A 21,313-nucleotide genomic window follows, 5' to 3' on the forward strand; every position below is an offset into this window, starting at 1 on the left:
CAAAGATAAAATGTCAGGAATTCACAGTTTTCATTCTCTTCCTTATGCCCACCCATCTTCCCCTGCCATCGATGTCCTCATCGTACGGTAGCCTTTGCCAGCGCGGCACTCAAAGGGTTAACAAACCACGGCTTCTTGGACAGATAAGACATAAGCTCATTCACCAGTAGGAACACGTGGACAGTTGGGTTGTGGGTCACCTTAGGGTTTCCTGTAGCGATTCTTTGGGGTTTCGCCACAGCCAGTGACATCGCAGGAGAGCACGTTGGGCTTCTTGCCCAAGCCGAGGCTTCCCAAGAGATCGGGAAGCTCCCGGGTGATGGCCTTCTCGATCTTCTCTAGGAAACACCCTCCCATGTAGGAACACTGCTGAGACAGCAGCTTAAAACTGGTGATGGGGTTGATGCCAAAGAAGTCCTTGTAAGCCTCGCGGTTGGGGAGGTCAAATTTGCTGACATTGGTCTTTGCCAGAATGGACTTAAAGATAAAGAACCTGTCAGGATCTTCTACAATGTCCCTGAACACCAGTTCCCCATCGCTAAAGAAGGTCATTTTGTCCTTGTAGGTCTGTAGATAGCGATCGACCAGCAGGGCGTGGATGCGCACCCGGATGGCGTGCTGGCGGATGAAGGCAATCTTGTTTTCCATCCTGTTCTCAATCACCTGGTTGAGATCTTCCAGGAGCGATATCTCTTCTTTGAGGAACAGGTCTCTGTGGGTTTCTGGATGGTAGTCGTGGGGCCAGAAAGAGCTAACGTACACCCTGGGTGGCTCTGTGACGTTGATGAGAGGAGCCAGGCTCCAGAACAAGGCGCCGTAGACTCTCATCAGCTCCTGGGTAGCCAGGCTGTCGGCTTTGTTCAGGATGATTCGGATCTGAGACTCGCGGCCCTTCAGCTGCCGAAACAGCATCTCCAGCTCCAAGCCCACGTCCAGCTTCGTGGGGTCAAAGACAACAAAGATGAGATCGGCTCTGTCAATGAACCACTGGCACACATCGTTGAATGGGTAACCTTGAGGAGAGGAAAGAGGGAAATCCAATGCAGGATGAGTCCCTTCATCAAGGGGTTGATAAACCATGAGCCTGCTGTGCTTCAATCCCCATTTGGGTCACATAGGTTTTGAGGCACAGCAGACTTTTCCTGTAGCTTAGAACCTCTTTCTCACATGCTAAAAACATTTTGGGCCTTCTTGGCATGAAAAGCCATCCCTGGGTGCCTGGGCCTGTGACTGCCTGTCTCTCTCACCCTTATCTCTAAACCTTCCTCCTCCCTGATGCTGACCACAGCTTCCTGCTGTACCTGTGAGCAGATAACGAATCACAGGATCAGAGAACCATTATGGTTGGGAAAGTCCTCTAAGATCATTGAGTCCAATCATTCCCCCAACACTGCCATAGCCACCAGCAAACCCCTGTCCCCAAGTGCCACATCCAGACATCTTTTAAATCCCCCCAAGGGATGGTGACTCCACCACTGTCCTGGGCAGCCTGTGTTGTGTCAGGACCCTTCTCCATTGTGCTTCAGCCACCTTTGTCACCTGAGATCACCATGGCATCTTTTTTGGAGTCCCTTAGATTAACCCAGTGTACCCCTACCTCTTTCTTGCTGCTTGCGGTTTTCGATGATGCCTGGCGTGTCCACGAAGGTGACTCGCTCCAGCAGTTTGTGGGGCACCTCAATGCCTATCAGCTTCTCCAAGAAGTTCTGCCCAAACTTCTCCAGGGGCGAGAAGGAGCGAGCACTGTCAGCAGCCATCACGATGCCCTCGATGGTCTTCAGCTTGGGGCCGTGCATGATGACAGTGAACTCAGAGGTGGTGGGTTCTGCCCCTGTGCAGCAATGAGAGGAGCAGCAGAGGTGTGAAATCTGTGCCAGGCTATGCACACAACAGGGCTGGCCTGAGGCTGGGAGCTTTGGGAGCAGTGCATGCTTCTCAAGAGATGCAGGGGCAAGGCAAGCAGCATGAAGTTCCTGCCCAGACTTCTTAGGAAAATGTCAAGGGGTTGTTTTCTGTGGGGACTGGCTTCTCTGGAAATGGCCTGATTGCACAAGGAGTCATGGAGAACCATGAGAACCTGGGAGCTGTCATTACCACAGCACTGATCTGGCCATGGACATCTGCCCTTAGCTGTGAGATGACATCCGTGGGAGCAGGGAGGAAGGAAGGGGAATGGCTTTTCTCCAGGGAGGGTGAATTAGCTGGCTGCATGTGCAGAGGGGAGGGGGCAAGAGAAAGGTGAGCTCTCCTTTTGACATGCCTGCCACTCACGGGGTTGGTGTTGGGGTTGGGAGCTGGGAGCCCTGTGCTGCAGGATGAAGATGTTGTGGGAGAGATGCTCTCCACCACTTTGGAAAGGTGGACAGGCTGTGATGGGGAACCTCTCCCTCCACATGGCACTGCAGCCAGGTGGCACGGAGCAGATCCCAAGCTCCCTGCTGTAAGGAGGGATGGAAGACACACGGCCGGGAATTGCACGGATGTGGAAATGCAGGTGCCGGCCCCCGCTTGGCAAAGCAGTGAGTGTGGTACCTGTGTAGAGCTGGTAGGGAGTGTTGTCCAGCCCCAGGAGGTAGTTTATCATGGAGGACTTGCCGACGCTCCACGGTCCCAGGAATAGCACCATAGGCTTGGAAGTGATCTCCCCATCTGCGGAGAGGGGAAATAACAAGAGGAAGTGAAGGAACAATAGCCGTCGCCGCCGTGCGATTAACTCCCGGCTGTAACGAGCATCCCATGTGAGCGGTGCGGGCAAACAGCCGCCCTTCGGGGGCCACCAGCCATTGGCCAGCCCAGGCAGCGCCCCGCCGGCCGCGGGAGCGGGACGGCCCCGTGCTCTGCGGCAGAGGCCCCTCGCTGCCCCACCTTCTCCGAGGTTCAGCCCTTCTTAGACTACGGAGGACTGGAAGGTCTTTTAAGCCTTGTCTCGGTTTGTTTGTGGTTTAGCCGGGTGAGTTTGGGGCTGGCTGCGGGGTGGGGGCGTTGTTTGAAGGCAGCAGCCGCCGCAAAGCAGGGGCCGTGCCGCAGCCGGGCCGGTGCCCGTGCAGGGAGAGCTGCCGTGGGTTCGGGAGAGCTGCGGGCAGGGCTTGGTAAGCGCGGTGCGAGCCTCGAGCCAGCAGCCTGCCAGCCTTTCACCGTGCCCTCGCAGGGAGCTACCCTCGGGCCGTGCCTCCCGACCCTCCAGCCGAGCGGGAGCTCACTGCCTGGCTGTGAGCTGAGTGTGAAGCTCCAGCTGGATGTGGGGAGGGCAACAGCCCCGCTTTGAGCTTGGGGAAAGGCAGAAGGAGAGTGAACTATAGTCCCCATCCTGCATTCTTCAAGTCGCATTTTTTTTCCATGAGGATGGTGACCTGTCCCCATGCCAAGCCATCAGTCCAGGAGCACAGACGTCCCTGGACACACACAGCCAGCGCCCCTAGGAGCAATCCCTGCTCAAACAGGACTCATGCAATCAGCTTGTGCCCACACTGCTCGACCCCCCAGCCAGTGGAGCCAGAGGAGCCCAGGGCCTGATGCCAGCCCTCAAGCTGTGCCCAGGACACACAGGAGCCTGTGAGTCCGAAACAGGACAAGAATAAACAGGACAAGAATGGAAGTAAAACTGAGTGAGTTCCCGTTGGTGAAAACCAACCCCAGCCTATGCTCTGGGTGGGAGAGGGTCCATCCCATTGTTGCTAGCAGTTCAGCCAGGGGATGGATGACACCAGAGGAGCTGGGAGCTGCTATCTCAGCTGGAGCAGAGCCTTCCCCCATGGCCCAAGGCAAGGAGATGCCCTGGGCAAGCTGTGCTGCCCTCAGCACCTTCTCTTCATCCCCATGCCTAAAGCAGAACTATTTTCCATGAGGTAGCTGAGAGCCCCTGGTGGTCCAGCAGCTTTCCAGCAGGCCAGGGATCCATCTCCAAGGTGGGGGAAGCCACAAAGCCCCCATGGTGCTGAGCTCCTGCTCCAAGGATGTTGCAGGGCACTGCTTCACACTGAACCCATCTGGCCATAGGGGCAGGCACTGGGGAGAACATTCCAGCCTCCTCCTGCTGTGTCTGCTCACCACAGGCTCACCATGGGGAAGGGAATGGGCTGGGGACATCTCTCCATGAGGCACTGCTGCATCCATACAGCTCAGCCCTCCTTCACAAAGCAGGGCAGCACCTCTGAAGCAGGTGCTTGGTTTTTCCTGCACCCCACTGCAGCTGGCAGCTGCAGAAATCCAGCCTTCTCTTCTCACACGGGACCAAAACAAGTGTTGAAACCTTGGACTCTCATTATTAATCATTCCTCTGCTGCTCTGTCGCCGCTGCTCTGCTCTCTTGCCAGCTTTAATTAGGTTATGGATGGTTGTTATTATTACCATTATCCCTGTGATGTTGTGCCAGAGGTTTGGGGTGGGTCCCTGAGTGCTCTTTCATAACACATCCCTGGCCAGGTGTGACTGTGTGAATGTGGGCACCTGCGAGCTCCAGCACTGCTGCACATCCCCCTCTCTGCTCCACGGAGCCAAGGTGGGCAGCAACACGGGCAGCCCCCCTGCCTGGTCACCCACGGCCCCTCGAGCACCTCTCTACCCCCCATGGGCTGCGTGGGCAGTGCCAGGCACTTGCAACTCTGCAGGAATTGCAGCAGCTGAAGGATGGGAGGCCGCGTTTGGATTCCCTGCTGCTTGCCCAGAGGCTGGGAGAGAAGGAGCATCTCCCACCCGGGAGGGTGTGTCCCTGCTATGTCCCCGTGCTGTGTCTGCCAGCAGCACTTCGGGTCAGTTTGATGGTTCGGACAGCGGCAAAGAGCCGGAGCTCGCCGGCAGCCGGGCGGGGACGGCAGCAGCTCCATCACAGCGGCTCTCTCCAGCCACCCTGTGGCTGCTCGCTCTCAGCTCAAGCTCAGACGAGTCCCAGGCTCATCCCTCCGCAGAGCCTGGGTCTGCTTGGGCTGCTCAGCTCTGGGCATAGGAGCAGTGTGGATGTCCAAGTAGTTTTATTTCCTAGAGCAGTGGCTTTCTGTGAGGTTTTTCCATGTGGCAGTGCCAGACTGCCCTTGGTTGGAAGCTCTGCTGCTCTGAGGTGGAGAAGAGACAGATCTGGGAAGAACTTAGAACCCCTTCCAGTGACTAAAAGAAATACAAGAGAGCTGGAGAAGGACTTTGGATGAGGGTCTGGAGTGACAAGGCACAGGAGAATGGCCTCACACTAAGAGAGGGCAGGGTTAGAGGTGATTTAGGGAGAAATTCTTCCCTGTGAGTGTGGAGAGCCCTGGCATAGGTTGCCCAGAGGAGTTGTGGCTGACCCTGGATCCCTGGAAGTGTCCAAGGCCAGGCTGGACAGGACTTGGAGCAACCTGGGATAGTGGAAGGTGTCCCTGCCTATGGCAGGGGGTGGAATTGGGTGGGCTTTAAGATCCTTTCCAACCTAAATCATTCCATGATTCTGTGATTAATCCTGGGCAGGGCCTTGTCCCCCCTTGTCCTCAAGCCCAGCAGATGTGCCTGGTGTGGCCTCTCCCTCAAGGGCAAGTCTGTCCTGAGGATGCTGAGCAAAGCAGAGGATCTCCTTCCTCTCCTGGTTCCAACTGAGCCATGGGCACCAATGTCTTCTTTGTCCTCAAGCCACCCAGGAAGGCTGGAACACCTGGGGAGACTCCCAGCATCCCCCAGACTTTTGTCCCACCCCTGTGCCACAAGCACTGCTGGCCGTGCCCATGGCACGGATCCAGCAATTCTTGGAGGGCAACCCTTGCTCCCAAAGCTTCCAGCTCCATGAGTATCCTCACAACACCTGTGTCCACTGACAGAGGGAGGAGCCCACGTGGCTGCAGGTGTCCTGTGCCTCCCCTGTCCCCCTGTGCCTGCGCCCACCCCGGCAGCACGTGTGCGAGCGCCTGAACCCGAGATGAGATAAGGCAGCTATCGGAATATGCTATAAATACCCACAGCCTCTCCACTGCTGGCACGCTGGCACAGCAGCAACCAGGGGCTCTCCAGGCACCAGCAGGGCTCTGCTGTGGCCATGTCCAAAGGAGCCTGGTTTGGCAGGGTCTGGCAGTGTGGCTGTGGGGCAGGACAGGACGGACAGAAGATGGGATTTCCCTGCAGGAGCATTTTTCTCGTGGCTAAGCACCAGGCCCAGGGGAAGGGCTGGGTGTTGGCTGGCATTTCTTGGACTGTCTCCCATCTCCTGATCCTCTGGGGGGACCTGGCAGCACACCCTGAGCAGGACAGGCAGGGACAAGAGCCAGCTCGAGCTTCTGAGGGGGCTGAGGCTTCTGGGCAGGGGCCAGCCCGTGTTACTGGGACAGCTGCTGTGGGATCAAGGGTGGACATTCAGGAAAGTTTCTGTACATAGGAGAGAGAAGGGTGGGAAGAGATCCCCTCTATAGGACAAGCTATCAGCTGAGCTCCTCCAGTTCACGCCGTGGGTGAGAGATCAACCTAAAGGTCCAACACATACAATCATGGAATTGTTTAGGTTGGAAAAGCCTTCTAAGATCACCAGCTCTAAATGCTCCCACAGCACTGCCAAGGCCACCACTAACTCCCCAAGCGCCATGTCCATAGGGCTTTTAAATCCCCCCAGGCCTGACAGCCCTTCCTCTGAAGAAATTTTCCCAATATTCAATCCAAGCTTCCTCAGGTGAAACTTGAGGCCATTTCTTCTTGCCCTGCTCCTTGTTCCTTGGGAGCAGACCCAGCCCTACCTGGCTCCACCCTCCTATCAGGGAGTTGGGAGTGAGAAGATCCCCCACTGAGCCTCCTTTTCTCCAGACTGAGCCCCCATCTCACTCAGCCGGTCACATAGGATCGCCTTTGAACCCTGGCCAGAGGAATATGCTGCCTCTCAGTCTTAAACCAAGAGGGAAAGGTGTCAGAGCCTGGGCGAGGAGGGGATAGGAGGGAATGATGGGGCTGTGGGGACGCACAGAGTGCGGGCTCTGGAAGGGCTGGGGACACTGTCCGTGGGGACGGCGGGTCCCTGCTCTGTGCCCTCCGGGCTCTCTCGGTGCCTGGGCAGTGCAGCTGAGCGGGGCAGCAGCCCGGGAAGCCGAGCGCAGTGCAGAGCGCAGGCAGCGCCGGCAGCATGCAGGGAGCAGCGGCGATACCAACCTGTGGCCGAGGAGCCCAGGGTGCGTCCGGGGTAAGCTGTTAGCGAGGGACACGGGGAGAGAGAAAAGGAACCGTGAGTCCGAGGAGGGGTGCGACAGCCCGGGTGTGCTCCAGGACAAGGAGGGAGCTGATGGCCACATTCCCAGCGGGAGACAAGGAGTTACAGCCTGGGAGTGACCTGCAGCTCCCAGGACCAGCGTTGAACCCCTGTCTGCCCTGCAGGAAGGGGATGTGGCCCGGGTGCCCTGCATCCCGACCCCTGCTCTGCGGGGTTGTTGCCTTCCCTGGCATCACCCAGAGAGCACACGGAGCCCAACAAGCCAGGGTTAGGCAGCCACCAACCCAGCAAATGTCCTGAGAACCCCAGTGACAGGGTCACCTGGACCTCGCTCTGTAGCTGGTGATGGCCTCTGGGAGGTCATTCCCTACACTCGCTAATTAGCATATATCAGTAATTAGGGTCACCAGCATGCACCACAACCTGGTATGACCTCACAGCAAGCTTCCCATGGCTGGGCTGGGAGAATCCCTCACCCTCAGCTAGGGATAGTCCCTCCAAGCACAGAGTTGGACCCAGCCAGAGCATGTCTGCATCCACGTGGGATGGCAGAGCAGAGAGGCAGGAGGGTGGCAGGCAGGGAGAAGGAAATGGCATCTGCCAGGCTTAAGCAGAGGGTGTGTGGGAGCTTTATGAGATGCACCCTGAGAATTGATGGTGACAGCCACAGCTCCCACAGGACTTCACAGGAGTTTTCACATGTTGTGGGGAGCAGAGGAACTCTTTGGATTGCACTGCAGTGAACGGAGCTGATAGGAAGGGAGACAAAATGGAAGGCTGCCACGTAATGGAGGGGCCAGGGTGCCTGCCACAGCACCCCTCTATATTGGTTTACACCTCCAAAGGTCACACAGATTCCATGACAGGCCTGCCCCAAAGCTCTCCCAGCTGTCCTGCTCCTCCCAGCCAGCTCAGCTGGCAGCTCTGTGCCATCCAGCCACCACGGAGAGGGGGCACAGGGGGGAGCTGGGAGCACCTCCCAGCCTGCAGGGACACCATTGATGGAATGAACCCACTGGGACAGGGGCACTGTGCAGGGCAAGTGTTGAGAAGGCTCCCTGAGCTCCACTGTGTCCTCACCTGCCCTCCAATGTCAAGAGGGTTCCCTGGGCCAACCCTGTAACTAATGTGCAGGTTTCTCTGATTACACTGCTAATGAGGGATTGGGAAAAGCTGGATCTGTGGCTATGAAAGACAAACTGCTGAGCTGTAGGTTTCCAGATAGGGCTGTGTGTGCCAGGGTGTGGCTGGCTTGTCAGAGATCATTCAACAAGTTTGGTGTCCGTAGAAAGTTTTTGGAGGGGAGCATGGCCAGAGTGTCTCACAGCTGAGACAAGGACTGGAGGCAGTGCAGCACCCCTGTGCCCTTCCCTGGGGCCAGGAGAGGACTGTGGGTCACCAGCTCCAGGGTCACAGCACCATGAGGGTGCCCTGTAGGACACAGTGGGGTATGCTGGGGACTGTCAGCCTGAGGGGCAGCTGTTCCTCTCAGGGAGCTGGAACAGACCGTGGAGTGTTGAGCTGAAGCCAGGAGGAGCACCAGGATCAGCTGTCCCAGCTCAGGAGCTGGGTTTGAGAGAACCTGGGAAAACACCAGGGTTAATGGTTGTTTCCTCAGGAGCTGAGAGGGAGGAAGACAGCAGGAGTCTGGGGAACACTTAAACACTTGTTTCTTCCCAAAAGAGGAGCAGGGAGGTGGCTGCTTGGGCATGGGATGGATTAAGGGTAGGGTAGAGAGTCCTGAGAGCTGGAAACTGAGGCTGGGGGCTGCATCCTCTGGCTGTGAACAGCAAAGTGGAGATTAGAGCCCACCAGCTGCCCCTGTAGCACCAAACATCCTCCTAAACTGTGTCCCAAGCTGAGCTGACAGCAAACATCACCAATATAGACCAGAGCAGCTTGGAAAGGAAGTTGGGGTGTTGCCAGGGGACAGGCCAACAGCCATGGGGTGACAATCAGGACATGCTGTTGTGACCCTCAGTTACCCTCCCACAGGTAACTTCCCTGTGCTCTACATTGGAGATGGCCTGGCTGGGCAGGGAGATGTCCAAGCCTGCTTATAGAATGTCTGACCTAGACTTAGGAGTTGCAGGGGGGGTGTGTCTGGAAAGCAGTTCTGCTCCACAGGGATGTGCCCCAGTAGGTTGCCCAGCTGAGTGTGGGGCCTGTGTGGAGCAAGGCCAGCTGTAAAAGAAGGTTCTGTGGGGAGGGTCTATCCTGGTCCTGCCTCACCAGGAAGGAGGGCATGGCTGCAGGAGTGTGGGCCTGGACACCTGGGGAGGCAGGCAGAGCTGCAGGACAAGGACAACTTCAGGACCTTGGCAGGAGGCTGACATGGGCACAAAGTCCTGACACTGGCAGCAGAGTCCCCTGGATACTCAGGAGACATCTGGCCCTGGCTCATACTCAGAGGAGGATTACTCCAGTGAACAAGGAAGATGGACTTGGGCTTGAGCCATCTGTGCTTGGAAAATGAGGCTGCTTTTATTTCTTGGATCACAAGAAATTCCTGCTTCTTGTGAGCATCTTGGGACATGGCTGCACTTTGCTCTTCTAGAGAGACATATGTATGAGCTGGCTCAGCCCACACCATGCCAGGGGCCACGGGGACCTGCTCACCCCATCCAACGTGTCTGAGATTGCCAAGGGCTGGAAATTCCAACTCTCAGGATGAGTGAAGGCTGTGGAGCTTGAGGAATACCCTGCCCACATGGCTTTGTCCTGTACCCAGCAGGAAGGATGCCAGCTCCAGCCACCCCCAGGAAGCTCATCCCCAGCCTTGAGAGTTCCTGAGTTTCCTTGCCAAGCCAGTTTCATTGGGCCATGATCTCTGCTTGGCAGGGGTACAGGGCATTGATGTTGAGCAGGTGGGAGACCCGAGGCAGGCAGGGCTCAATGCTCAGCCCACACAGATGGCCCTGACAGCAGATGGGCTGAGGCAGAGGCAGGAATTCCTGCTGTGGGTTCACTAGGGCATGGCCTCTAAGCCCAGCATGTTCACAGACTCTCTGGGAAGCTGCAAAGGAAGGCACACTATCCAAGGCTCCGCTCTCTGTGCTGTTATCTGCATCCCAAGGACCTGGTGGTGCTGGAGACCCCAGTGCCCGTGGCATTACCTGTGATCTCGTGCTGCCTCAGCTCGTTGTATCTGTAGGAGTGTTCCAGGGGCTTGATGGAGGAGTGGTAGATCTTCCTCAGCCGCTGCAATACTCCTGGGGGGCAAAGCATGTGGGCAGTGAGAGGCAAACCCCACCAGGCTGGGTGAGACCCTCCTGGGACCATTCCCTGCAGTCCTGAGGGTGGCCCAGCCATGGATCAAGAGATTGGGCTTACAGCTGAAATCTTGGCCAAACTGATCTAAGTAACACATTTTGCTCAGAGGATCTGCAGTATTCCTGGAAGTGTCCAAGGCCAGGTTGGACAGGGCTTGGAGCAATGTGGTCTATGGAAGGTGTTCTGCTCATGGCAGAGGAGTGGGGTGAGGTGGTCTTCACCATCTCTCCCAACCCAAGCTGTTCTAGGATTTTGATGCCTCTCCCCTGCTAATCTTTCCCACTGGGCACTGTCCCCATCTGTTCCCAGCAGCTGATGGGAGGAGCATCCTTCCTAAGTGCTGTTTAGCACTCAACACCCATAATCCCAAAAAGCCCTCCACCGTGGTGCCAGGGCTCCCTGTCATGGCCCCTGAGCTGCTTGCTAGAAAAAAAGGAGGAGCTTTTTCCACAGAATCTCATATCACTGCCTTTGCAGCCCAAACTGCCAGCAGGGCCAGCAGAAGCAAACCTTAGGGTAGCAAAAACTTTGAGTATAAATCCTAACCCTTTGTTACAAGTTGCTCCAGGTGTCTTTGAGCAGGGGTGTGCCTGATTCATCATCTGCATCTTCCAGCCTCTATACCCTCCTAATTCTTGGATGCCCTCAGGGGTGTCCTTAAAATACCTAAAATGCATTAACCCAAGAGCAGCCAAAGGGTTGTTACTGAAGATCTGGCATTACTAGAGCTGCAAGAAGCAAGGTTAAAATCAGAACACAAGAGAAGGAAAATCCTGGTCTTAGTGCATGGCCTCCTCACCTGAGACATCATCGGCAGGTTTTTCCTCGTTCAGCTTGAGGGTGTTCTCCAAGTGGGACCGGTCGCGCTTGGTCGGCTCGCTGGCATCTTCAACCTCTTCTGGAGGAAAGAATAAGGAGAGCTGTTACTGTGGAGGGGGAACCCACAGAGGAGCTCACACAAGCCACTGCCAGGGAGGGGGCACGGGGAGCACACACATCCCGAGGCTGCGGGCACGCCGTGCCCACGGCAGCCGCTGTCACCCTTGGCATGCCGTGTGCCTTCCCTTCAGCACAGGCTCCCAGAGGCTGCCAGGGCTGTGCCTGCGAGGGGAGGCGTCACGGGCAACTGCTTGGCTCCGAGGAGGGGCTGGCTGCTCGTGGGGAATGCTAAGGATGTGCCTGGAAGGGGCTCCCAGGGCTGGGATGTAGCACGAGCACACACAGCAGCTGCTGCCCAGCGGGGCCCTGGTGCTTCCCCCGGCAGCTGCAGCTCCGTGGGGCTCAGCCTCGGGTGCAGGCTTTGTGCTGCTGCCTCTCTGTCTGCCCACTGCCCCAAAAACTGCACACTGAGCTGGAGATGTGGGTGCTGAGGCTGGGGCTGCCTCTGGCTCTTGGGGGACAGGCCAGCCTGGCCCAACTGGCTCCTCACCTTTCCAGTGGGGCTGTTCCCTCCCAGTTCTCCCACCTGTGTCTCCATATTCCCCTGGAGCCCTCTGCACAGTGCCCTGTTCCTCATGGCTTCATACCAGGTGTGGGGAGCATGAGGAGCCACCTCTGCTGGGGGAGGCACCCCAGTGTCCCCAAAACTGGGAGACAGAGGTGTCCTTGCCGTGGAGGTGCTGGCACACCAGGAGCTTCTGAGTGCTTTTTGATATGGGGAGATGGGTTGGACTTTAGCAGGGGTTTGGTGACAGGTCTGGGGACAGCAGGATCAAGCAGGGCACCATTAAGCCCTGAGACTGTGTTGAGCATCTACTGAGTGTTGGGCTGAGGAAGACCTTTTGACTTGCCAAGTGAAGACACAGAGACCAAACCAGATTTGCCTTCTGGGAAAAATGGGAGGCTTTTTGAGCTGGGACGTTACAGATGAAAACAACAACAATACTAATCTGGGTCCGAAGGTCACTGCCCAACCTGTGGGCCAAAGTCTACAAGTATTTCTAGGAAATCATGGTGGGGCATGTCCCTTTCCCCTAGTTAGCCTTTCACTGATTGAGCAGGGCTGGTGCCTCAGCAGCTCATTGGCCCAGATTAGTTTTTCACACCTTCCCTATGAGCCAAGAACTGGTGAAGAGGATCCGCACCATCCTTGGAGCATCCTGCCCCTACGCAAGCCAAGGGCCTGGAGGACTCTGAGGGCAGTGGATCAAGAGTCTTTAAGAGATCTGAGAGTGCTGAAAGGGGCCTGGAGGTTAAAAATTGTATCCATGTCCACATCCCTGAGGAGAAATCATGGACTTGGAGTGGAGAGAGGGGAGCATCCGTCAGTTTTGGCAGCAGAGTGTCATGCTGCCCTCGCTGCCCCCGGCTGGGCGCTGTTAGGGGCGGGCGGGGAAGCACAAGCGTTAGCAGAGGGCCATGCACTAGGCGAGGTTTAATGTGCCAAGCTCAGCTCCACCGGGTTGATGGGAGGTCACTCTCGCTGCTACAGCACACCCACAAGAAAAGACTTCAACCTATCTGGCTGTGCCAGGGCTCGGCTGCAGCTGGTGGGGTGCTGGGGACCTCTGTTCCTGCCAGTGGGGTCTTGTCTGCAGGGGGGTCTGCTGCTGCTGGGGGATTTTCCACCAATGCAGGGGGGTCCTCTGCTGCTGGAGAGTCTTCCACTGCTGTTGGTGGGTCTTCTGTTACTGGTGGGTCTTCTTTTGCTGGTGGATCTTCCACCATTGGTGGGTTTTCCACTGCTGCTGGCAGGTCTTCTACTGGTGGTGGTGGGTCTTCTGCTGCATCCCCACAGGGTGGGTGATGGCAGCTGGCAGGGCCATCCCTGGCTTCTCCTGTGCCAGCAGCTTCTGGTTTGCTGTGGCTCTTTTTGTTGGAAGTGCTGGCGGCTTCCTTGTCATTCTCTTCAGCTTCATCCTCTGGCCTGTCACCATCTTCGTCAGACTCTTTCTCCTCCTTAGACTCTTCAGACTCCTCTTTGCCTCCATCTACCTCAGACTCCCCGTGTTCACCTTCCTCAGGCTCTCCTTGCTCGTCATCTTCCTCTGAGCTCTGCTCATCTCTTTCCTCCTCTCCCTCAGGGGCAGATGCTGCTCCTGGCTCCTCTGTTTGCTCTTCCCCTGGCTGCCCTTCCTCCTCAGAGCCTCCTTTCCCTGTGCTGGGCTCCTCGTTCTCCAGGGCATCTTGTGTGCCAGGCCCATGGCTCCCTCCTTGATGAGCTGCCATGAAATCCTCCCCTGAGCTCTGTTCCTCCTGGCCCTGGTCCTTGCTGCTCTCCTCTGTCTGTCCATCCCCTGGCCCCAGGCTCCCTCTCAGGCCACCTGCCGGCTCCTTCTCCCCGTCTCCACGTCCCTCCTCAGTGACACCAGGCAAAGAGGCATTAGCAGTGCCACTGTCTTGCTCCTCCTCAGGGCTGCCATCGGCCTTCTCCTCCGGCGGGGAGCTGTGGGCAGTGCCGGGGGCGCGCGGCTCTAAACACGAGAACAGCTCAGTCAGTCCCACCCGTGCTGGCCACCCGCCAGGGCCCTGAAGGAGGAGTTGTGCCTGGTACCAAGAGGTTTAAACTCTTCCCTAAGCCTTCTCCAGCTCAGTTTTCTGTCCCTGTTGCAACAAGTTGGGTGCAAAGAGGTGATTGTGGGGGCCGAAGCAGAGCTGGCAGGGGCTGTCCACCAGCGCCTGCCTGCCTGGCACTGGGGCTGCTGCCCGCCCCAAAGCACTGCAGGAAGGCGGAAAAGCTGCCCTAAAAACAGGGAGAGGAGTAAAAATGGCAAATTGGGAGGGGCTGTGGGCACTTGGCAGGTTAAAAGGGTCCTTCCCCAGCCCTGACTCGAGAGTATCACACCAGCCAAGGTGGGGGGTGAAGTGAGGGGGTGGAGGAAGAAGAGGCTTCCTGGCATGGGGTCCTGCCTTTCACAGGCAGTGCCTAACCCTCCCTGTCCATGGGCTCAGGAGCTATTTATTGTGAGTGTCCCTTCACTAGGAAAGCATGTGCCAGGCCGTGCGGCTGCTGGGGACACAATGAGTGTGTTCTGTGGCCCAGGAGAATCCATCCGTATTTTCCATAGGCTCCAACTGCAATTTAACATCGGTCAGCGCGCGCCAAAAATAAAAGATCACGGCTATACTGTCTCTGTTACAAACAGTTGCTGCTGGTCTAAATAATCCCCCCAAACATCTCATGCCAGGGGAGCGTTTCAGGGGAAAATAATTCCTTTGTACTCCAGCTGGCAAGCAGATGCCAAGCAGGAAAAAAGGCCACCTCCACCCAGGCTGCAGGAGGAGAGGGGGCACGGCCAGTCCTCTACCCTGGCTCCTGTGTCCAGCAGCACCTTGGCAAAGCTGGAGCTCAGTGGGCTTGTCCACAGGGCCTGTGGTGACCAAGCACAGGAGGAGCTGGGCTGGGGTCAGCATGGTGCCAGCCCCAGACCCCTCAGCCCAGTTTGTTGTGTTTGGGGATGCCAGGGGAATGGTTTTATCTCTGTGGTGCTGGGGCTGGTGGGGCTGTGTGACCATACCATGCCAGCAGCAGGCACTGGGAAGGACAGGCTGCCCCCCAGCCTGCCCTCCTTCCCAGTGGCTCTTGGTTCCCTGGCACAGCAGAGCTGCAGCCGCTGCCAGAGCCCCTCACCCTGCCCAAAGCTGATGCACAGGTCACTTTTGCTCTGCCCTTGCTGTCCTCTGTTGGCACACAGCTCACAGGCGCCCAGTTCGCCTCCCAGATGGAGGGAGATAGTGGTGGGCAGCTCCCACCCCCTTCCCTTCCACCCTGGTCCTTCAGGTCACCTTCCTTCAACACCCCTGCAGGAGCCTCTTGAATGGGAACATCTATATTTGACCTGCAAAGCCCTGGGTGGCTGGAGACAGCATGGCCCTGCCTGGCCCCGGTGGTCTGGGAACCAGCCTGAGTCAATAGGGGGTCCCCTCAGCTGATGGGAACAGGGATATTCTCAGTTTGGCCCAAAAACAGCTGGTGACCTGGAGAGCTGGTAGAGGAATGAGGATCAAAGCACAGAAGGGCAGGACCAGGCAGAGGAGACCCTGAGAGTCCTCAGGGCTTTATCTGGGGTCTGTGTGCCCCCCCTGACCCAGAGGGGCCATCACCCACCATGGCCAGGCACAACAGCAGGGCCAGTGCCCACCACGAGCCATCCCTCGAGGAAAAAGGGAAATATCCCCCAGGCACTCAGATGGGGATGTCCCTGCCGGCGTGCTGCTCACGGGCTTTATTTCCTGTGACCTTCAAGGTCTGCCACAAAGTCCCTGTCTCCTCTCCACCTCCTTCTCCCTGTTTCCCCTACATGGTCTCCCGATCCATGGTGAATTGTGCTGACCTGCACATGGCCGGCCGATGAGTGCAAAATGGGCCGAAGGTTACGGGCTTAACACCCTCGGCAGGCTAAAAATACGGCACGGCAACTGTACGGGATGGAGAGGAGCAGCCCCGAGAAACCCCCGCCCCGCTGGCCCCTGCCCCTCGCCCCGTGCCAGCCGAGGGTGACGTCCCCACCTGGGGGGGCTCCGGGAGGGGACAGCCACGGTGTAAAGTGACACCGGGGCTCCCCGTGTTCGCACCTTGCATTGTGCCAAGCAGATGGGTGGCATCGGAGAGGAGACCTCGCCCTTTTCCCCTCGGGGACTTGACCTCCCTGCGGGTCCCTGGCTTGCATTGCCCCTGCCGCCCCTTTGCCGTGCTGGGACTTTTCTGAGCTGCCAGGGGACATTTTTCAGGTGACCTCACGGCGCGGTTCGGGGATGACGTGGCCGGTTTGGGAAGGAGGGGCACGGCTGAACATCACGGTGTCCCCTCCATCCCTGCGAGGGGAGGAACAGAACAGCAGAGACCTGACGGCAAAACGGGTCCTCCAGGAGAGGGTGAGGAGGGACAGATGGGCACAGGTGGCCCTGGAGGGACACTCTCCCCCTCCAGCAGAAATCGGAGCCCTGAACGTGGGGATGGCTTTTCACACGCCCCCTTCCCCTGCCCAGATCCCAATCCCCGCTCCCCTGGGGTATTATCCATTGGCTCCTGCTAGTCCTGTGCTCCCCGTGTCCTCCCGGGGGGGCTTGGTGGGACCTTTATTCTGGAAAAACCCTTTAAAACCTCCTGGAAACTGCCTGGACACAAAGAAGCTGTCAGGGAGCTCCTGGGATTTTCCGGCTGAATTTGCTGCAGACCCCTTTTCATGGTGACATCCCTTCCCTCCAGGCTCTGTGGGGTCCCCATGGTGCTCGTGGCTCTGCCAGCCCAGGGCTTAGAGCAGGGGGAGCCCAGCTCCAGCTCCACTGTGGGGTCAGCTGGGCCAACACCTTCAGAGGGAAGTGTCCCACGAGGGTTCAAGCAGCTCAGAGGACACAAGCACAAGGATGGGGCTGAGGATGGGGTTGGCTCTCCAGACCCTTGTGCACCCCAAAACCCAGGATGCCCAGATATATCATCATGTCCCAGAAGCTTCATGAGCCCAAAACTCCAGCATAAAGCAAATATATTCCTGGTTTTCGTTGCAGAGGGATGTCTAGGAAACAGTTTTGTCAAACTCACTTGACCTCATTTGTACAGAAAACCTAAAGTTTAGTTAAAAATGTTATGAAGTGATTTGATTTCTATAAATGGTTGGACAGAACCATATGATATTTTTATTAAAATATGGTAAAGAAACCTCACCAGGATCTACCAAAGGGCTTGGACCTTTCTAAATAGAGATGAAAATAGGGAATCACTGCTGCAGGGTGTTTCTTCCACTGTCTCCCCACCCTTAAGGTCTGTAAGGAACCCTGGACCCTGACTTGAAGAAGACATGAAGATGAGGAGGGTGGGAGATGAAGCACCTGCTGCTTCCTGGCTGAGGAGATCTGGGTCCATTGGTGAGCAGATGGCCAGGAAACGTCAGGTATTTTGGCACAGACAGGTGTCACACTGTACATCGAGGAACATCTACTTGTGGTGTCCCTTGCAGCTTGGAGGAATGCTGGGGGTCCCAAGGGACATGCTGTGGTATGGCTGGGGCTGGGAGAGCCCTTCTCCCAGAGCAAGGATGCCCAGGAGGTCCCACTGCTCCTGTCCCCTGGCCTCCAGCCATGGAAGCTTCACCAACCCACCCCAGGGATGTGTCCTGAGAGACATCCTCTGTTCATTCAGGGCAAGCCTTCCTGGCTCCCCTCCCTCCTTGGGTCATTTCTGGTCACCCAGTCACCCCTTGGACTTGCCAGCCTGGATTCTAATGTCCCACAAAATCCTCAAATCCATGGGAATGTCTGGGCAGACCCTGCCTGGCCATGCTGAGTGGGGGCACCCAGCCCTGGGGTCTGACCTGGCAGCACAGGGACAAGGCCACACAGCTCCATGGCCTTTTCCACATTGTACCCTGGGACCCCAAGGGTTGATCCATGTGCCCAGCTGGCACTGGAGCCATTCTGCCACTGCCAACACCCCATCCTGGCTCGGGGTGCCTGTCCAGAGCCTCCCCTGCCCCTCCTGCAGCCCCCACAGGCACAGGAGCTCATGGCTTCCTCCAGCTGTCACTTATAAGGGAAATGTCCCCTGGGCTGGAAATAGCTCCGTGGAGTTCTGCACAGCCCCAGGGCTGCTGCTATTCCTGCAGAGCTCAGGAACTGGCAATTCCAGAAGCAACCTGGTCACCCTGACCCAATGGCCAGGCTGGGATTTCACGGTGGGAATGTGGCAAGAGTGCTGTCCTTGGGCATGGCACAGCCTGGTGCCAGCCACAGAGCCCTGCTGGTGCCTCTGCGCCACCAGGGCCATGCACAAGCCAGGTCTCCTGGCCTTCCTGCCCCACTGGATGTCACCTACACACACAAGGATGGCTGATGGAGAGAGTGTCAGAGCAGAGCCAACCTGCCCAGCATCTGCCTTGCTTTGCTCAGCCTTGGGGTAGGAAAGGGCAGCCACAGGGACCAGGGTCTCCTTGGGGAGAGGCACCAGGGTGTGACAGGGATATAGGTGGCACAAGCACCCAAGGCACCTGAGCCCCTTGTCTCACACACACCCAAGGGCAGTGGTTGTGGCTGTGCTGGTGCTCGAGGGTGGAACAGGTGAAGTGAGGTGTCACTGGGACACAGAGGTCCCCAGCTCTGGGGAGGCTGTTACTCTGTTGGCCATTGGCCTGGGATGGTCAGGGTGGGGTGTCCCCATGGCTGTGCTGTGCCCAGGGCCCTGAGCCCACACAGGGGGTCACAGTCCCACTCCCAAGATGTTCTGACCTGGGAGGTGGAGCCCACATTACAAGGTGACACATTCTGGGTAATGGGCAACACCCCAAGATGCCACCAGAACATGATGATGGAGCTCATCCTGAGGTGACACCTTCCAGGAGGAGGCAGGATGAGGATGCCCAGAAGCTGAGGCTGGCACAGACCCCTCCTGCTCTCACTAGGAGGGGTCTATGACAACCCTGCAATGCCTTGCAGCAGGACACTGTGCCAGGGCTTTCCCCAAGTCCTCTCTCAGCTCAGAGGCCGTGGTGGCATGGCCTGGAATTGTCCTCCCATTCAAATCCATGATGGCTGCAGGGCTAAGGGATCCCCAGGGCAAAGCTGCTGAGCACAGAGTCTGGGCACTGTCCTGCCAGCATCCCTGTGGCCCATTGCTGGTGTCACCCAGCCTGGAAGGGATGACTGGGCTCTGAGCTGTGAGTTGTGTTCCCCTGGGCAGGAGCAGATGGAGTATTGGTGAGTGCCCTCACCATGAGCCACTGCCCCACAGAGTGCTGGTCCCTGCCAGGCCCCTGGGAGGAGCTTTGCCAGCCCCAGCCATGTGTGCAATGAGCTGCCTTGGAGGGGGCTGTAAGAGCACAGGCACAGGGCAATTCCCATGCCCAGGCTCTGGGAATGGTGGCAGGGTCCTGGCAGCCCCAGGTGCCACTAAACCCGAAGGACCACACCTCTTGCCATGATGTTCCAATGGAGCCCCTGGTTCTCCACTGGACTTTGACCCCTTCTCTTCCCATGGACACCTGCAGCCCCACAGCCTCAAAGGCACCAACAGGGGTTGAATGGGAAGACATATCCCAAAAATAGAAAAAACACCCTCTCCAAGCCTCTTCCTGCACCCTAAAGGAGCTGGGTCTGAGAGTTCAGTTTGGAGCCAAAGGAAAAGCAAAACCCATCCTGCAAATTCCATTGGTCTTGGAGGAGCAGAAGCACGGGAGTCATGCCACTGCTTAGAGCTTTTTTGGAAACCTACAGTACTGGGGTGAAATACGTGACCCTCAATAGACAGGTGGGGACTCCTCAGAGCTAGTTCTGGGACTGTGAGACCCCCAGAGCCTCCTCTGGGCTGGGGGATGATCCCAGTACTGTGCCATGCCAGCCTCAGCCAAACCAAGACGTGGGCTGGTGGTCACCCACCATGGACACAAGCTCCTGACGTCCCCCAAGGCCACCAGCCCCTCTTGGAGCGGCACCAGCCACCAGCCATGCCCGCAGAACACCTCCCCACCCCGCTGCACAGCCCGCAGCCGCAGCCCCACGGGGGCCACCCCACCTCTGTCGCGATGTGCCGCCTGTCCCCAAACCCATTCATTGCCGAGGATGGCCCCAGATGCCCTTAAAAGGGCAGGACGATGCCGGGGGTGCCGGCGCTGGCAGCTGCGGTGCCGCGCGGGGCGGCTGCGGCGCGGCCGGGGGGGCGCGGGCGCCGGGCCGCAGTGTCCCCTTACACGGCTGTTTCCATTCTTAGCCGCCCCCCTCCCGGCTGCGCGGCCGCCGGAGCCCGGCCAGGCAGAGAACCGGCCCGAATTAACTCAAGGGCAAGCAAGGGTACCAGCGATGGGGACACCCGGCCGGGCAGCGGGCTGCGAAGTGGGGATGGGACAGCTCGGGGAAGGGGATCCGGGGTCCTCAGGGATGCCCAGCGCCCTGGCACACGCCCCCCTGCTCCCCCCCAGTCCAAAATACAGCACCACGGCAGGCACAGGTGACACTGCCCCAAGGCATGTCAGCGGCAGCACGGCCCCTGTGCCCAGCGTGGCTCTATAAGAGGGACCCCAATCTGCACCTCCCGCCATCCCCGCCTGCCCCCAGCCCCCCGACACGTTTCCCTGCACATTTGGGGGTGACTCTCCAATCTTGGAAAAGCTGCTGGGGAGCGCGGACCGCTGTACCTCTGCCACCCTGTCCTGCCCCAGGGCTGGGCTCACTGGGCGCCCCAGAGCCTCTCCTGCACTGTCAGCCCCACAGGCACCCACAGTCCTCCCTGCAAACCTGCAGGGCCCCCACAGACACCCACAGGTACCTGCAGCCCTACAGAGTCCCAAAGGTGCTCACAGCTCCACGGGCACCCCCACCCCACAGGCAGCTCCTCTAGGTACCCACGCCCTATAGGCACCCACTGCCCCACGGACATCCACGGCCCCACGGGCACCTGCAGCCCTATAGGGACCCCACAGCCCCGTGGGGTTGCCACAGACCTGGAGGAACCCCCAGCCCCACAGGCACCTGCAGCCCCGTGCAGCCCCCCCAGCCCCATGGGGACCTGCCAGCCCCGTGGGGTTGCCACAGTCCCAAGGGCACCCTCAGCCCCATGGGGACCCCATAAACCTGGGCACCCCCAGACTTATGGGGACCCCATAAACTGGGCACCCCCAGCCCCAGAGGCACCCGCAGAGTCCCCACAGCCCCAAGGGCAGCCCCAGCCCCACGGGGACCCCACAGCCCTGCCAGAGCCACAGCCCTGGGGCACCCGCAGCCCCCCGGGAGCCCCAGCCCCCCGTACCTGCGGTGCCCAGGAGCAGGAGCGAGGCCACGCAGCAGCAGAGCAGGTTGAGGCGCTTCATGGTGGCTGCCAGGAGCTCCCTGCCGCTCGCTGCCTCTATTTATACGGCGTCGGCGCGGGGCAGGGCAGGCAGGGCAGGCAGGGCAGGCAGCTGCCCGCACAGATGCTGCTGCTGCTGCTGCTGCCGCTCCTGCGCTCCCGGGGGCCCTGGGGATGGGGAC

General features: G+C 58.4%; 1 protein-coding gene across 4 annotated transcripts; it reads right to left on the minus strand.

Annotated features, from left to right (window-relative positions):
* Positions 1-35: 35 nt before the first annotated feature.
* SRL (sarcalumenin) lies at positions 36-21,160 on the minus strand. Of its 4 annotated transcripts, XM_056502953.1 has the most exons (8): positions 21,093-21,153; positions 12,877-13,833; positions 11,220-11,318; positions 10,264-10,359; positions 7,090-7,125; positions 2,533-2,649; positions 1,598-1,831; positions 36-1,013 (listed from the first exon to the last, which is right to left on the minus strand). In XM_056502953.1, exons 1-8 carry the CDS (start codon positions 21,151-21,153, stop codon positions 202-204), a joined length of 2,412 nt encoding a protein of 803 aa, XP_056358928.1. In that variant the 3' UTR covers positions 36-201. The 4 variants fall into 4 exon arrangements, with proteins under 4 accessions (XP_056358928.1, XP_056358930.1, XP_056358929.1 ...); XM_056502955.1 differs by lacking the exon at positions 12,877-13,833 and having other exon boundaries at positions 21,093-21,157; XM_056502954.1 differs by lacking the exon at positions 7,090-7,125.
* Between the last annotated feature and the right edge of the window lie 153 nt (positions 21,161-21,313).

Source organism: Oenanthe melanoleuca, chromosome 14 (assembly GCF_029582105.1).
Source record: "Oenanthe melanoleuca isolate GR-GAL-2019-014 chromosome 14, OMel1.0, whole genome shotgun sequence".
NCBI classification, from domain to species: domain Eukaryota; kingdom Metazoa; phylum Chordata; class Aves; order Passeriformes; family Muscicapidae; genus Oenanthe; species Oenanthe melanoleuca.

What these genes read in the sequence shown, in the direction of transcription:
- SRL (XM_056502953.1), bottom strand. Translation starts at nt 21,153, where the DNA reads ATGAAGCGCCTCAACCTGCTCTGCTGCTGCGTGGCCTCGCTCCTGCTC. An exon ending in GCCCTGGCACAGCCAGATAG is followed by an intron (nt 11,319 to 12,876) that starts GTTGAAGTCTTT and finishes TCTTTCCTCCAG; the next exon opens with AAGAGGTTGAAGATGCCAGC. An exon ending in GAGGCAGCACGAGATCACAG is followed by an intron (nt 7,126 to 10,263) that starts GTAATGCCACGG and finishes CCTCGCTAACAG; the next exon opens with CTTACCCCGGACGCACCCTG.